The sequence below is a fragment of the Argentina silus genome (assembly GCF_951799395.1).
Source record: "Argentina silus genome assembly, chromosome: X".
Taxonomy (NCBI): Eukaryota; Metazoa; Chordata; class Actinopteri; order Argentiniformes; family Argentinidae; genus Argentina; species Argentina silus.
In genome coordinates this window covers 12,813,374-12,830,405 of record NC_139653.1, presented here as the reverse complement: position 1 = coordinate 12,830,405, position 17,032 = coordinate 12,813,374, and the positions used below count along the sequence as shown (strand labels likewise).

Sequence of the window (17,032 nt, the reverse complement as noted above, 5' to 3'; positions counted from 1 at the left end):
AGACTCAGGAAATACGGTCTGGGGTATCGTATTATTTGCCTATACCAGCATTTGACCACCTGTTTTAACATAAAATACGTTGCGTAAGAGTTCCGTGAATTACGACTTGCGTGGTGGTTAGGCAGTATTAGGCATTAACTTTGAGTGGTTAAGGTTAGGGTAAGTTGTCTGGGGAAGACATTAGCAAATATTACCATAAGCAACAACAATTAGCAAAAACTTGTGTCCCCAGCGTGAATTGAACCAGCAACATATTCCTTTGTCTGCAGAAACTATCCCCAGAACGTAAACATTTGGAGACTGGGTTGAGTTTTGTAGATGCTTTGATTTTACCGATAATTTAATAGCATAATCAGAAAATATACATTTGGCAATCACGCCATTCTGGATTTAGCCTTGGGGATCGGTACCAGAGCTTTTCCAATGCTTTGCATTCCATTGCCGACCCTCTCTATCAACTGACTGATTAAGATCTTAGTCATGTTTAATACTAATCTTTGATGCAGTAGGCTACAATTAGCTTTTGGCTTTGACACTATCGGCCATAGAGCGCAGCAGCAACCACTTTCTTTGTGTGAGGCACTTGATGAATAATCATTAATATGTTCTTGACAGGTGTGTTCTGCATGAATATGTAGGCTTATGCCGCAATGTGGAGGCTGGGGGAAAAGAAAGATGTGTAGACTGTAGTAGGATATACATCATTACAGTATTTGAGAGATCTATTGATTGTACATATACTGTATGTTCAGTTGATGGTTGTGTGGTGATTATTCAAACAGAATTCATAGGACGTTTTATTTAGAATTTAACAGCCACCATGTTTTCAAGCTGTGCAGTCATAATAGCACTTCATTGTCCAACTTGAGACTGCACAGATACACTGTTCTCACCTAGTCTTGACTGAATTCTAGTTGCATTCAATTTTGAAGTAAAACAATCCCAATAGCATACTGTTGGTGCAGCTTGGGTTGCGCAAGTCAGCTTTTAAGTTTATTTGAAAATAAACTTCCATCTAAATCTATGTTCCAAGTTTGATTATTGCAATCACATTGCTTTTAAAGGGCTAATCAAACAACAACAACAACAACAACAACAACAACAACAACAACAACAAAGAAGTCACCCAGACACCTTTTTAGTAAACAGCTAAGGGATGGGGCTGAAGAAATATAAGGACTCTGAAATTCATAGGCTGAGCTATGGATGGAAGGACTGACCATCCATGAGATCAAAATAATTGTTTAAACCATGTCTTAAGGCTATTTATAGAGGCACTGTATAATGTTTTTTTTAAATTATTATTACAATTACATTGCTTACAAACATGTTATAAAACGTATGTTTTGGATTCTGATTATGTAAGACAGTTGAACTAAGATCATGAGTAATTTGATATATTCTTAATATTCTTCAATATATATTAATAATTATTTATTTATTAAATAATTAAAAGAATGTTTATAGCTACCAATCCCAAAGCCCCTTGAAGTGAAGGTAGTTTAGTTAGGCCTATTCGTTATGCCCTTCCCAGAGCAATGGATTTTAAAGCTTCCGGCCGAGTCCCTTTCTCAATTGTTAGAAACTTGATTCCTCGCGTCATCTCCTCCGTCCTCCACTCGCTTCCTACTCAAACGCATTGGAGGAGAAGATGCTCAATGCTTTTTGAGAAGGAAGCGAGTGGAGGACGGAGGAGAGGATGCGAGGAATCAAGTTTCTAACTATTAAGATAGGACCTATAATTTGCCGATAAAGCAATTTCCTTGCCTATGATGCCCTCCAGTGGACAAACATTGCCAGACTGGGACGATGCAGTTTCAAAATATTCGATCGCGGCCTTCGCACTATAATTTCAGCCTCACTTTTACGTCTTTGGAGGGAAAACACCTGTAGTCTGGATGGATTATGACCAGTATATATGAAATCTTGAAAGCTATTTTACTAAATCTGATGGCAGCTGTCAGACAACACCGCATGACAATCGAATAGACACGCGTGAACAAGCCCACTGTAAACACGAGCCACGTGACAGCAAACGTCTCTTGTCCGAATGGCTTTGCAGCGGGGGCGAATGGCGGCGGAGCTCAAGGAAGTATCGGGGATTTAGCACTGTGTGGTGCCAGAGTTAATGTAATTGCTCGGAAATGTACAGGCGTTGACAGAAAGGTAATACGTTAGTGCCATTATACATTGTGTCACTCACTAATTCGGGTGGATGCATTTCTTAGAATATGAAACTGAGGGGGGCGTGATCATTGCTTAGTATGTGCTAGCTATCTAGCATTAGCAAGCTAATTGCTGGCTACAAACAAACCTGCAGCGGCCTAAGTTACTGTCTGCCAGCTCATCGCTGCCATGTTACAGTAGTTAACAAACTACATCAGCATGGTTTATTTTTGTGTCCTTAATAAGGGTATTGGGGTTGTCTTAAAAAAAAGTGTAGTTGTGGAACCAAACACCTCATAAACTTCGCTATTGTTGCTAGCTTCCCACCAGTACTACTACTAGCAAACAGCTAAAATGCTGTCACTCAGCCTCAGGCCTTCACAAGCTTGTTTGCAAGCTAGCTTGCCAGCTTACCACTAGTTACCCAACATGCAGCCTTTACCACTGTTATGTACTTGATCAGCAAAATACTTTATGCAACGATTAAACCACTGCAGTGCCGTTTTTGTTTTTGGCGGGGGGGGAGAACAACCATATTCCCCTCCCAACTAACTAACGGTTTAGTAAGCTTAGATATAGCAATGTTAGCTAGGACAGACATGCATTGCTAGCCGAGTGACACTGATTGGATTGTTTGTCTGCAGCTACCCTGCACCTGTGTCTGCCTCTCAAAGTTTAGTGCCATTCTTGCAACGTGTTAAAAAAACACTTATCCATTCAATGTTATTGTGTTCATCGATTCGTTTTAGATATAAGGAGTTTAACACGTTCACGTTGATTGTGTTTGGTGTTCTGTAATGAAGATATCAGGAGTCAGTCATCACAGTAAGTAGCCTACAGCTGTGGAACCTCATACATGTAACGTTAGCATGCCAGCTAACCGATGCTGCTTTATATTTGATAGCTGTAATATTAGCGCAATTGTTTGCACCAGATGTTAAACATTTTTCGAGTAATCTACATTGATTAGCAGTCAGTCTTGTTATATACTGCTGTACAAGAGCGGTTTCACATATGTTATCATCATGTTAGATGAAAATGATTGCATTGAATGAATTATGGAGTGTAAAGGCAATGCATTTTGTCTCTGTTTTAATCTGTAGTCTGTTCTTCTGTTCCTGCAGAGCTGACAGAAAGGCAACAGCATTCATGGATATAGTTGACACCTTTAACCATTTAATTCCCAGTGACCAGTTGGATGACTCCTTATTAATAGGCCAGAACTTGGAATGTGAAGCGAGTAATGAGTTTGGAACAGGTCTCAACCAACTGGGAGACTCGCTAAAGAACATGCTAAGTGACAAAGATCCCATGTTTGGATCTGCAAGCTCCCAGTTCAATCTCCTAGATAATGATGACACAAACTTTCAGATTGCTGGGTCAACAGGTATGTGTATAGGAAAGTAACGCTATTTATTTTCCCACTTTACTGACCAAATGTAATAATGTGAATTCAGTTAATGTGCTTGATTATTTATGTATCAAGCTGTTGTTCTTGTCCTCTCTAGTTGCAGATCTTGACATTAGTGGAACAGAGAGTGGCCTCAACAACACTGGTGAGGACTTGACTCGTTCAGCAACCCCACGAGTCAAACGACCAGTTGGCAGACCCAAGAAACATGCAGGTGTAGTGACTCAAGGTTAGTTGTTGTGTATTTTAAGTAGGCTTAATTGCTGCGGTCTAATTTGTTTTCTTTTGCTGTTAAAATGGATATGCATAAGCTGGACCTTACATAAAAAATCTCCAAAATAACTTGCTTATGTCATGCTAAATTCTAACTATTTAAACACAATAGCCTCTGATATGAAGTTGCACCAGAGATGCATATGCAGCAGGGATGTTAACGTGTAAACGTTTAAAAGATATAGAATTCTGATCAGTTAGAGAAAATCCCTAAACAAGAAACTTTTTTAAAACCAGGAATGTTGTCATGAAAAAACATATTTTTAAAATAGGAATAACATAACAAGTCTCATTATGCTAACTGAATATTGCCCCCCAATAATGCAGTCGGGTGTCAGTGTATTTTCTTGTACGTGCACACTCAGATTCCCACTCGAGCGCAATTCACAGCCTCTCTGCCGCCCAGTGCAGATTTACTTGGTGAGGTCTGTGTGCTTGTCCACCTCTCCCCTTGAAGTGAGCTGAACAGAGAGAATGATGCTCACAGCAGAGGTAGCTGTATTCTGCTATTTCCCTATAGGCCTAAATTCGCCATAAAACTACATTTTGAGTCCGTTTGCGTTGCTAAACTGTCTTTGATTACTTAAAGTGCAACGGCATATTTTCCTTGTTTTCCCCGAATGGCGAGGCTGCCACACCGTTTCACTAATCACCTATGTAAAACTGGGTAATCGGTGGTAGGCATAATGAATGAAAATAGCCTATTTTAACATCCCTAATATGCATGCAATTAGCTTTCTATTCATTTAAGATATAACCATTGATCAGACATGAAAGGCTACTATAGGAATTGATGCCACACTTTTGTTTTAAAGGTCCAGTATGTAACATTGAAGCGTTATAAAAGCTTCCTAATTGTTGTAATGAGATCTCTTGAAATAAATATTCATTTACAATTCATTTACAAATGCTGTTTCGGTCAGAAAAAGTGCTTTCTAAAATGTAGTGTCCTGACACTCGGTTTACCTGACACTCGGTTTGCATGTAAACAAGTTGTTACTGCCAGGGTTGTTCTAGGGGAGTGGACTCACCGACTTTCGCCTTTCTGTCTATGGAGGCTGCCTCTTTGAATCGTGCGCAAATGCAGAAACACAACTGCTAATGTTCAACACTGCAAGTCCATTTCGGGGATTATATAATTATTAGGGATGTTGTTGTTTGGAAATTCAAACAGAATTTGGTGGTGGCCAGAGGGGGCAGATTTCCAACAAACTTACACCCTGCTCATTTTCCTTTTTATCTGAATCTTGTTCATATCCACAAATTTGATGATGAAGCTGTTCCTTTCTTGAAATCTGAAATCAGGACTGATGGTGATTCTCATTCTCTCAAATGCCTTTTCTTTTTTTGTATTTTTTTCCAGAGGAAAGTGCAGGCATAGAGTCTTCAATCAAGTCGATCAACGCCAAACCCCCCGGAAGGCCTGGAAAGAGAGTGGTTATCAGTCAGCAAAAGCCAGTACTGATAGAGAAGGGAGCTAGTGCCTCTCAGGTGAAGAGAGAGTTGACCCTCGGGGGCCGGATAAACATCCATGATCTTGAACTTGGACCTTGGTTGAATCCTGTCGTTGTTTTAAGGCGGTTGACTGTCACAGTTGGTGGATTCAGAATTGAGCTACTTCCAGGACCCTCCCATACTTCTCTCACAGAAAACGCAAATGCGGACCAGTCTGTTTGCCTTGAGGATGGCTTCTCATATGGTGGGGTTATGGAATATGCCATGGTGCAAGATGAAGTTGTCAATGTGCAGAAACTGACACCACAGACTTTTGGAGGTTTGGACACTGCTCAGACCCTTGTGAAGTGTTGTGGTGATGACCTTCCCCTTGGGTTAGGCCCTTATGTTAACCCTAATGATGTTCAGGCTGGCAATGAGGCAGTCCTAGGCAGTTTGGCAGAGACCAAACAAAACGACCAAAGTGATTCTCAGAAGCAAGGTCCAGTCGGGGTGGAGAAAGATGCCAGCAAGCAGGTGCACAACAACAAAGTCAGTACAACTAATAACAAAGATGGTAATGAGCAAAGGATTCCAGCCAAAAAGCAACTAAATATGAAGCAGGCACTATCCTCAGTCAAGAATAAGCACTTGGTTCCAAGTAGACCAAGCAGCATGGTGAAAGGACCCCAACATGTACTGTCAAAGAAGATCCAGAGTGGTGACTTACAAAGTATCAAAGCCATGACAGGAAAGCAAGTCATTATGTCATTGAAAAGGCAATCAGAATATGGGTCAACTCAATCTGCCCACAAAATACAGAGAATGCAAGATGGACGTCCTGTGAAACTGAAGCCGAAATTACCAGACATGGCTCGTTCCCCAGTCAAAAAAACTTTACTGCCTGACAGCCGTCCTGGTGTGCAACAGGGGATGTCTAAACACCCTCACTTGCACGTTGGACCCAAACCACAAAGTGCACACCTGTCACCTGGTAAACCTGGCCAGCCACTAAAGGAGACACCTGAGGTGGAGATTGGGGAGCAAGAGCAGTATAAAGTGAAGAAACCAGAGAAGACCCTACAAAAACAGAAGAGTAGAAATGCTAGCAGGAGCATCTCTGTGGAAGAACCTCAGTTGTTCATCCCTGATAATGCCCCTGTTGTGAAAAAGGAAACCACTGATGAGGAACCTGCTAACAGTGAGACTGTATGCGAGCCAAGCAAGAGCTGTGGATTATGCAAGACACACCATAGCAACAGGTAGGTCTCTGCTTTTTACTCTAACTAAGATTGTTAAGTAACAACATAATCTTGAATTATTATCTCCAAAATCAAATCCCTGAATGAAAAGAATGAAAGAAGAGCAGGTGCACAGCTTTACAATTGAAACATCTATGCTGCATTGAGAGCACATGTTGTCTCAGCATGTCTGGACACTAAACAACACGGCTCTGTTTAGGTTCATGGTGGGCTGTGGTCGCTGTGACGACTGGTTCCATGGCGACTGTGTGGGCCTTGACCTGTTGAAAGTGCAGCAAATGGAGAAAGACGACCAGGTGTACATCTGTCTGAAGTGCTGCTCTAAGGACAACACCAAGGTGGAGCCTGATACCCAAGAAGGCACTGAGACAGAGGACCAGCCCAAGACAGAGGACCAGCCCAAGTCTGAGGGCCAGGTCAACAAGCTACCTCTCAAGCGGAAACAAGGGTCCCCACATCCTGTCACGTCAGGGGGAGTTAAGCCATCCAGAAAAGTAAGAGTCATTAGTGTGCATGCATTTATTTGAACATAGCTGTGTAAATGTATGTTTTAGATATATCAAACTCCCCTTTAGTGTCATTAAAATGTGCATAAGCTGCCAGCAAAAATTGTTTTGGTAACATTGATTAGCATTTTCCTCTGAAAATGCCTTGCTTCTTTCAAGCTAATTATTGGTTTAATTTAATGATGCAGATTTTGTCCTCTTCAGCTAATTCAGCTGATATTTATCATACCCAGTGTTACCACCATACAAGGGTTTGTTAATCTTTTTAAATTACTCTTTTATCTTATTGCCACTTTACACATGGGCGTATGGTTACCATGATGTCCACACCATTGTTAACTCAATTGCATTCACTCTTTTTCACCATTGCCAAGACATTTATATTTTGCTCACTCCTCAAATACCACAAATGTTAAAAAATGTATCTACACCTTTTCAAATCAGTCTTAGTTATTAGATGTAAATGATTTTTTTTACTAAGTGCAATATATGTCTATGTTTTACCCTAATGTAGGACTCTGTGGAAAGAAGGCAGTCTACAGAGATCAAAGAAGCAGTACAGAAAACTGGTAATTTTACTTTAGATTTCACACAGTATGTTGTCACAGCGCCCCCACCTGCTTAGAGTTGGGAATAACGTCTGTTATTCTGTCCCAATAGGAGTGCAAGTAAAACAAGACACAAAAAGCAAGGTGTCACCTGCATCCTCAAAGAAACCGTCTGTGGAGCAGATCAGGAGGAGTGTGCGTGATTCTCTGAAGGACATCCTCCTGAAACGGTAAACATCCATTAGGACAGTCTAATGGAGACCTCTTCTAGAAACCCCATAAATGTTGGCCGTTGCACCATATGGTTTGCTTTGATGTCGACTTAACATGTTCTGTTTTCTCAAGGACCAGACAAGGTCTCCTGTAATTGTTTTTAAAGCTTAGGACTACTATGTGTCTCTGTCAAAGTAAAAAAAATGTTTTTAGGTTGAAGGAGTCCGACCTCAAGGTCTCCACAGAGAAGGTAACTGAAGTTTCTAAGAAGACTGAAAGAGAGCTTTTCCACTTCTACCGGGACACTGACAGCAAATACAAGAGCAAGTACAGGAGCTTAACGTTCAACCTCAAAGATACTAAAAACAATGTAAGTTACTGTGTCATAACAATTGCAAAACAAACACCTGTCTCCAATAATGCACACTGAGTCAAAATACATTGTATGGTTTATATTCAGCTCTGTCATATCACTGGTTCGAGCAGAAGTTTGGCAGCAGCGGTGGGGTCTAAACAGAATAACCGTGGCCTCCGATCGTAGCCTGTCTCCAATACACACTGGGTGCGCTCTTGGGTTAAAGCAAATAAATGCCTGGGCTACTAAAATACATTTTATGTTAACATCATAAAACACAATGGACTGGTTTCTTGGACCTAGATTAAATCTAGTCCTAGACTAAAAAGTCCCATTGAACATGTGATTTAGTCCAGGACTAGGCTCAATCTGTATCTGGGAAACTGCCCCTGTATTCATCTATGAACTTTAAATGACTTGTTTTTCAGGTTTTATTCAAGAGAGTTCTCAAAGGAGAGATTTCTCCAGGCCATTTAATTCGAATGAGCCCTGAGGAACTAGCCTCCCAAGAATTGGCTGCTTGGAGACAGAGGGAGAATCGACATGTAAGCAACTCCCCTTCCTTCCCTGAAATAACTAAGCTTTGAGTAGTTGACAGCATATCATTTCGAAGATGCAAGTAACATAAGTAGTTGATTCTATTAGACACTACTTGTATTGTTATTTTGGTTATTAAAGGAGCAATCTGGGATTCAAACAACAACAAAGGGGTCACCCCGCCACATTTTTTGGTAAACAGCAATTCATAGACTGAGCTGTAGATGAAAGGACTGACCATCCATAAGATCAAAATGATAGTTAACTATGTTTTGAAGATATACAGTGTTTGCTTACAATTACGTTGTTTACAAATAATGGAGTAAAACAAGCGTATGTTGTGTTCTGACTGGGTTAGACAGTTGAAATAAGCTCATGAGTCTCATGAAGTTATATTCTTCCAGAATCAATGGCTATTTATCTTGAATTTAAAAGGCCAAAATGGATGTACCAATCCCAAACTGCCCCTTTAAGGTCAAATGCTTCCAAAATAAGACTATTGCATTTGTGACTTCAGCTTGATATTGTATGCTAAGGTTATTGCTTATTGTGCGTTTGAATCAATAATGTTGTGTTTTTGCAGACAATTGAAATGATTGAAAAAGAGCAGAGGGAGGCAGAGAGGCGACCCATCACCAAAATCACCCACAAAGGGGAAATTGAAATTGAGAGCCAAGAGCCTGTGAAAACACCTGAAGTCATAGAGGTGGAGGTGAGACACAGTTCACACCATAGTCTGTGTTCTACACTCATTATGAACTCAGAATCTCCATAGTTGTTGTTCTCTATTGTATTACAGTTAGAGCCTGCTCCCAAAGTTCCTGAAGTGCTAGTAGAAGCCTCTGAAGAGAAGACAACTGAGACCATCAAGATTGTTAAAGATACAACCAACCTGCACAAGTCTCATCTGTTTGACCTACACTGCAAAATCTGCACAGGTTGGCCTTGATTGTTACTAGTAACACCCAGATATTGTTTGAAATTAAAAAACAGCCAATGTTACAAATCAAACTAAAGACTACAAAACATGTGAAATACATGTTTACATTTTTGTAGGCTAAATATGAAAATGTATATTAAGAGAGAACACCCCTTCAAATTCAGTTCAGCCCAACTGATATCATGAATCTCTACAGCATTATTACTTGTGTTGTAATGTCTTTGCCTGGTCAGCATGTTTTAAAGTTTACCAGATTTATTTTTCCCTTTGAGTAATAGATTTTTTGTTTTGGAAGGTCGTATGGCTCCACCTGTCGAGGAGGCTCCAACCAAAGTTGTGAAGGTGGCCACCACTGTTGTGAGGAGGCAGTCCACCATGGAGGGAGAGACGAAGAGCATGCCCTCAACTACAAAGGATGACAACCTCCACCTCAGTGTGTTAGAAGAGAGCCTCCTTAGCTCCAAATATGAGGGGAGGTATGTCCTCAAATTATTTTTCTTGTATGATTCTTCTATATGTAGGGTCAGGATAAATACAAAGTAAAAGCGTCAATGTTGACAAACTCTGGTTCCTCTGTAGTAAGTATACTGCAGTTGCAGGGTCATTCTAAAGCTATGTGATGGGATTTCTTTCAGGTCAGAGTATACGAGTGGAAGAGTAGACGAGGTTGCCTTCCTCGCCAACCTGCAGTCTTTGTGGAGAGGATTTGTGAACATGCCCGCAGTGGCTAAGCTTGTAACAAGAGCATACCCAGTCTCAGGTGTTCTGGATCACCTGACTGAGGTAAATACCACAGAACAGGATTTCCTTCTCTTGTGGGTTCACTGTGAAATGCAAATGGCATATTAAACTAATACATAAAGTTATAAAGCAACTTGAAATACTTATGAGGCTCACTCTCATCAGGATCTGCAGGACAGCATTCAGGTTGGTGGAAGGATCACCCCACAAATTGTGTGGGACTATTTTGACAAGATTCGTGCCACTGGAACAAAGGTGAGTTTACACTCCTTTGCATTATTAGCACAAGTATTCCAGACAACCTGTGCATGAACTGTGGACTTTATTTTTTATTTTTTATCTTCAGGAGGTGTGCCTGATTCGCTTCTCCCCAGAGACAGAGGAAGATGAGATCTCATACACTCTACTCTATGCCTACTTTAGCAGCCGTAAACGTTTTGGAGTGGTTGCCAACAACTTAAAACAAGTGAAAGACATGTATCTCATTCCCTTGGGTGCCATCGAAAAAGTTCCACACCAACTTGTTCCATTTGATGGCCCAGGTAACACCAACATTCTCTTCTTGTTAGTATTGAAAGGAATTTAAATAAGCATGTTTTTTTTTTATTATCCATACTTTGATTTAATTATGTGTGATTTTATAGGATTGATTTATATTGACTTCGTCTTTTTCTAGAGATCTAAATTTTACTCTGTAATTTTACAGGATTGGAAGCTAACCGTCCCAACCTCCTCCTTGGACTAATCATCCGCCAGAGGCCTAAGAGGGACTTCTTGCCTGTGGACTTAAATGAGACGGCAAGGTTTATACCAGAGAGCAAGCCCCAGACAGTTCCTATAGAAAATGCTGAAATTGCCCGGGATGAGGTCAACTCTTATCTGACTTCACTTAGTGCAACACATACAAAGGAAGCAGAGGAACAGTCTAACACAGCTGAGGATGTTGCTGAGTCCAATATAGACTCCCCTGAGAAGGCATCTTCATCGGACGAAGGCAATCTCCAGGAGTCCAATAAACCACTACGCTTTCTCCCTGGGGTTCTGTTGGGTTGGGGTGGGGAACTGCCACCCCTGCCAGATCTGTCAGGTAAACCCACACCAGCAAATGATGACCCTCAGAAGACCAAGGAGGCCTCCAAGGCTGATGGAGCAGCCCAAGGAAATACTACCAAAAGTCCCTCAAGTGCTTCAAGACTGGAACGTTTTGTTATTAAGAAGAAAGAACCAAAAATTGCCAAAGCAGAGCTGACATCGGCCAGCGCAACTGAGAAATCTAGCTCTGACGACTCATTAACAAAAGAAGATGTGAGTGTAGTTAACCATAGCATGTCCGTCTGTCTGAAAGATAAGCCTCCAGATGTTTCAACTGAAGCATTCCTGGCTGGCTTGTCAACAGCTCCGGTTGGGAGTGAGCCTAACAGTGCTATCTCACCAAATAAAGGAGATTCAGTGAGTGACAATGACAAAGCTAACCAGGAGAAACCTATTTTCTTATGTCCTATGGCCTCATCCAATGTTTCTGCTGAAGAGAGCCCATCCACCTTTTCAACATCTCAAGCTGTTTCGGATCAGCCCATGAGCCTACCTAAACCACCTCCAAGTGGAATCTTGAAAAAGAGTTCTGCATATTCCAATGTGACTGAAGAGAACAGAACAGAAGTGGCACATTCAGGTACCACCAGCCATCCAGCTCCACAGATTCAACAACTAGTTCCTGTGTTGAGCACCAGAAATTATCAACCTATGGCAGCTCAACATGGATATTTGTATAAGCCTCAGACAGACTACAGACCCATGGAAGAAGTCCAGAGCAACAACACCAATCCCACTAGATCCCAGCCAGATCATCTAGTTCCCCCAGCTGTATACCCTCATCCTGACCATGGACCACAAGCAGCTTCCTATGCCACACCACAATTCCAGTATCAGCCCCAAGTAGCACCAGCTATTCCTACTTTTAACAATACTACACCCTTCCCACCCCAGCAGCATCCTCCCCAAGTACCTGCCAACTTTGGTTATCCTAGTGTCCCCCCACCCATGATGTTCCATGATGATCCACGGAATCACGGCACACAATGGCCTCAACCTAGTCCTACTCCCCTGAATGCAGTGCCCGGGCCACCGCTTGCTTATAACACTTTTGCTGAATCATCCAACCCACCACCATTCACAATCAAAGAGGACAAGGGACCAGACCGGCTCTACAGTGACCCCTGGGACAGGCAACCGCGGCATCCAGACGACAGCCATAAGGAGCACAGAGATGAGTATGAAAGGCACAGGCACCACAGTGAGTCCCATCAGGGGAAGAAGAGCAGACGCCATGACAGCGACAACGAGAAGGAGCGAGGGAGGAAACATGAGCACAGCTACGAGGACAAGCACAGGGAAAGGAGCAGGCACCACGGACACTTGAAAGAAGACCGCCATGGTGAGAGAAGGAAAGAAAGGCACCACAGTGATGACCACAGCAGCCGCCAGAAGGACAGGCACAGACACAGGAGAGACTCGGATTATGACAAGGGGAGGCGAAGTTCAAAAGACAGTCATTCATGATCATTTTTTTTTTTTTTTTTTGGCCAATTCCTATAAATGTAATTTTTTTATCACAGTTATTATATTTACAATACAGTAGAGCAAAATGTTTCAGTAGGATTATTAACACATTCAGAAATCGGGTTTCTTAAAACCGATAAGGCTTTGAGGTGATTTTCAAGTTTTGAATCTCATGTTTTTCTAATGTCTGTTCATTTTTATTGTATATATCTTTATTATGTATGTCATACAATGACATGCTGCACTGAGCATAAATGCTCTGATATGTCTCACAAGTGGTTTATATTTTCATTTGCATGAAACAACATGAAGTGCAAGCATGGAGGTATGAAATGCACAGTTGGGTGAAGATGCTGAGAGTACTCAGTTTGACATGAATGTAATGCAGCTGAGGAGAACTAACCCTTGAGTGGGACAAAAAAACAACAACATTTGCCGTTAAAGCAGCTTCTATTCTGGTTTTTAAATTTTATTTTTTAAACTGCTCAAATGTTTTTTTCTACTTATTTCTATTGACAAATATTGTCTCTGTACATTTTGGCTGGTCATGTACATTAGAAATCAAGTGTGCCTTCTGCACAGTGTGTTTATGTACAGTTCATAATAAAGCTAATCTTTTTATTGTTGATTAAAGGTTTTCTTTAGACATTTTGATCAAATGGTTGCCTCAAAATAAGTGTTGTACTGCTACCATGTAGTAAGAAAGTGTAAACATACAAGTATAAGCACAAGTTCTAGGAATTCAATCTAGACACTGTCTCAGCTAATTTATCCTAACACACAAGCCAATCATTTTCACAATAACTACTCATTGCCCTTGTAAACATTAAAGCCTTCACTGTTTCGGAGAAAGTGCAGTTGCCTGGGGTCCTGATACAAATGAACATCTTTGAGGTTTCCCATAAACCTCTTTGTAAAGACGTCAGATGTCACTGTTGATATGTTTCTGTGAAACTCAAACCCTCCAAAGTAAAACTGACCCCCATAATTAAGGGCCACATAACGCTCAAAAGGATCTACATCCTCAAAGAGGATCCTGTCATTATTAAGGACCACCTGAGCGATGGTACTGTTCAGAGAGATGGACAAATGATGCCATTTGTTGCAACATAATGTGACGTTTCTGAAGGTAAGTGGGTGGGAGATTCTCTCCCCGAGGTTGATGGCGATTTTGAGGTGACCCTCCTGAAGTCCGATGCCAAGATAATCATCATCCTCATGCTCTGCCCTTCCCATCCACACTATCAAACCTTCATTTGCGCTTGTGGAAAAATTAAAGGACAGCTGTGTATACCTTAGATTTCTTGAGAAAAATTTAGGATCCCTGTATTTCACATATGAATTTCCAACAAAGTTTAGAGTAGTCACATTCACCTCCTTATCACAGTACTTTCCCTCCCGTCCTAGAGGGCAGATGCAGTCGTATGAAGCAGTCCGAGCAGTGGGGGCACACAGGGACCCTTGTTGGCAGAGGTTGTTGACACAGTTCACCGACTGGTTACACACAGGGCCAGTCCAGGGCGGGGGGCAGGTGCACACGAAGGAGTCGATGCCATTTGCACTGCAGCGGCCACCATTTTGGCACACCTTGTACCCACAGGCTGTGCCATCCCAGTCCCCTACGTTGGCTCCGCTCAGTGCCCCCACCTCTGTCAGGTCAAAGTCATGTCCGTTGAGGATGAGCTCTCTGATGCCACCGGTGAAGCCCACAGGCTCGTTCTCCACAGCGTAGCTAGAGACTGAGCTTAGGGTAGACACACCTCCGATGAAAATGTCTGTGCCAATGTCCAGCGTGGTCATCCCCTCAGTGGCATTCTGTCTCACCTCCACCCCATCAAGGGCGAGGAATCCATGACGCCCAGTCCTGCCAGCTCTCACTGTGTGCCAGGTTCTGCCACTTATATCTACTCTATTGACAGACTGTAACACATTGATGCCATCCCCCAGGTTGTAGTGCAGCTGGACAAACCCTGACATTAAAGACACACAGAAGAAGTCTCCTGTGGATAACATAAGAACAGACCAGTGGAGGGATAAGAATACCTATATGACATGATCGGCCAATATGTTATTTAGCGTAGTGTATACGACAACAGGATTATTGGCAGGGTCTGTATTTCTTTAAAAAACAGAAATGGCTGGTTTCCCCATATCAAATAAATAAGGTGATAATGAAGCAAGCTTTTTTATACATTTCATATAAGATCAAATCTATTGCAGGGAAGGTTTGATGACTGAAAGGGAACTTCCCACAAAGATTCAGATATATTACTATCAGAACAAAATGTTTTTTGTTTGTTCTATTCTGTTCTTACCAGCTCTGGCACTGAGATGCTGTGCAGTGTAGAAAATAATGCCCTCTGGTGATAGAGTCTGGAACTGCAGCTGCAGGACTGTCATGTGCCTCATACTCACAGGAGGAAAAGACATCCAAGAGGAGAGGTTACCACTGAAGAATGGGTCACTAATAGCCATAGCTGAAACATCAACAACAGGGAAACATATTTAACTATTGAATAAAGTGTTATTGTGAATATTTAACTTCATATCTTCTACCATTTTGTCAGCTTGATAACTACATTTTGTATGATGGCTTTGGACAATAAAACAACCTTCTCTCTCTCTCTATAATGCCATATGAGAATCACCTAATGTACAAAATAAAGCATTACTTAATTAATTAATTAATTCATGCATGCATACATGTGATACAGTGCCCTGTATAAGTAATACTCCAAAAGTTTGGATTTGAAATCAAACAATTACTATGAGGTTAAAGTAGAGATTTTATACATTGTCCCCCTATTTCATGGCACCAAAAGTAATGAGACAATTGGTTTGACAGGTGTTTCTGGTTAGTCAGGTGTGTTCCATCACAGCATTTGTGTCAATGAAAGTCAAGGAAGCCATTATTATGCTAAAAAAAAAAACATTTAAAAAAATCAGAAACATAGCCTAAACCTTAGGCTTGCCAAAATCACAGAACATCTTTTTCATGATGTTCGACCAGTTTGGGACATCATTAAAAAGAAAAAAAGCACTGGTGAGCTATGCAAATGAAATCGAAGGCCAAGGAAGACTTCTATAGTGACTGAAGAATGACTCACCGTAATTAAGAAAACCCCAAAACAACTGTCCCACAGATCAGGAACACTCTCCAGACGTGAACGAGTCATAAACTACCAAACGCAGAACCAGCCAAACTACAGAGGCTTTTCTCAAAGGTGCAAACCATTCAATATCCCCCAAAAGAATGGTCAGGTTACTGTTTACTAAAATGTACCTCAAAAGCCTACAGAGGTCTGGAAAAAGGTTTTGTGGACAGATAAGGTTAATATTATCATGTAGCAGAGTGATTGCAAGAGCTATGTGATGGTTGTTATAGTTTGGGCATGTATAGCTGCCACTAAAACTGGCTAACTTGCCTTAATTGATGATGTAACTGCTGACGGCAGCAGCAGAATGTATTTTGAAGTGTACAGAAACATCTTGTCTGCTTGAGTACAAGCAAATGCCTCTAAATTCATTGGATGGCACAACATACAGTAAGACAATGACCCAAAACATACTGCCATAGCAACTAGGGTTTTTTTCAGTGCAAAAAAGTGGAAGGTCCTTCACAGGCCAAGTCTTCAGATTTAAATCCAATTGAACATGCATTTCATTTCATAATGATACAATTTTAGGCAAAATGACCTGAAAACAAACAACAACTGAAGATTGCAGACCAAATACTAAACATTATTGCTTAATTTGGAAAAGGTGTGTAAAAATGGTGAAACCAATATGACATTAATACCATCAAATAAAAGCTGAGAATCTATACTTTAACCTCATAGTAATTGTTAGATTTCAAATCCAAACTTTTGGAGTATAAACCAAAAGAAGGAAAAATGCTTCACTGTCCCATCACTTATGCAGGGCACTGTATATCGTATTAGATACAATGCGATGTTAGGCCAGACTAGGTGGTTTATTTGTATTCTGACCTAGCTGGCAGTACAGTCCAGCAGTCCCCAGGGGGCAGTGGCAGATATATCCGTCTGGGAGAGGGATGCAGATGGATCCGTGGGAACACAGGGGAGGG

General features: G+C 41.3%; 1 protein-coding gene across 3 annotated transcripts; it reads left to right on the top strand.

Moving 5' to 3' along the window:
• The first annotated feature begins 1,955 nt into the window (after positions 1-1,955).
• On the top strand, positions 1,956-13,571 carry phf3 (PHD finger protein 3). Of its 3 annotated transcripts, XM_083695765.1 has the most exons (17): positions 1,956-2,166; positions 2,916-2,991; positions 3,291-3,553; positions 3,675-3,806; positions 5,214-6,546; positions 6,746-7,040; positions 7,567-7,621; positions 7,713-7,830; positions 8,027-8,183; positions 8,597-8,713; positions 9,289-9,417; positions 9,481-9,643; positions 9,941-10,121; positions 10,281-10,428; positions 10,552-10,641; positions 10,733-10,928; positions 11,093-13,571. In XM_083695765.1, exons 3-17 carry the CDS (start codon positions 3,316-3,318, stop codon positions 12,943-12,945), a joined length of 5,205 nt encoding a protein of 1,734 aa, XP_083551891.1. In that variant the 5' UTR covers positions 1,956-2,166; positions 2,916-2,991; positions 3,291-3,315; the 3' UTR covers positions 12,946-13,571. The 3 variants fall into 3 exon arrangements, with proteins under 3 accessions (XP_083551891.1, XP_083551890.1, XP_083551889.1); XM_083695764.1 differs by lacking the exons at positions 1,956-2,166; positions 2,916-2,991 and having other exon boundaries at positions 3,079-3,553; positions 9,505-9,643; XM_083695763.1 differs by lacking the exons at positions 1,956-2,166; positions 2,916-2,991 and having other exon boundaries at positions 3,079-3,553.
• Positions 13,572-17,032: the final 3,461 nt, after the last annotated feature.

Coding starts and splice junctions, on each gene's coding strand:
- phf3 (XM_083695763.1), top strand. CDS start 3,199: ATGAAAATGATTGCATTGAATGAATTATGGAGTGTAAAGGCAATGCAT. Junction 7,041..7,566: donor GAGTTAAGCCATCCAGAAAA/GTAAGAGTCATT, acceptor ACCCTAATGTAG/GACTCTGTGGAAAGAAGGCA. Junction 8,714..9,288: donor GACAGAGGGAGAATCGACAT/GTAAGCAACTCC, acceptor GTGTTTTTGCAG/ACAATTGAAATGATTGAAAA.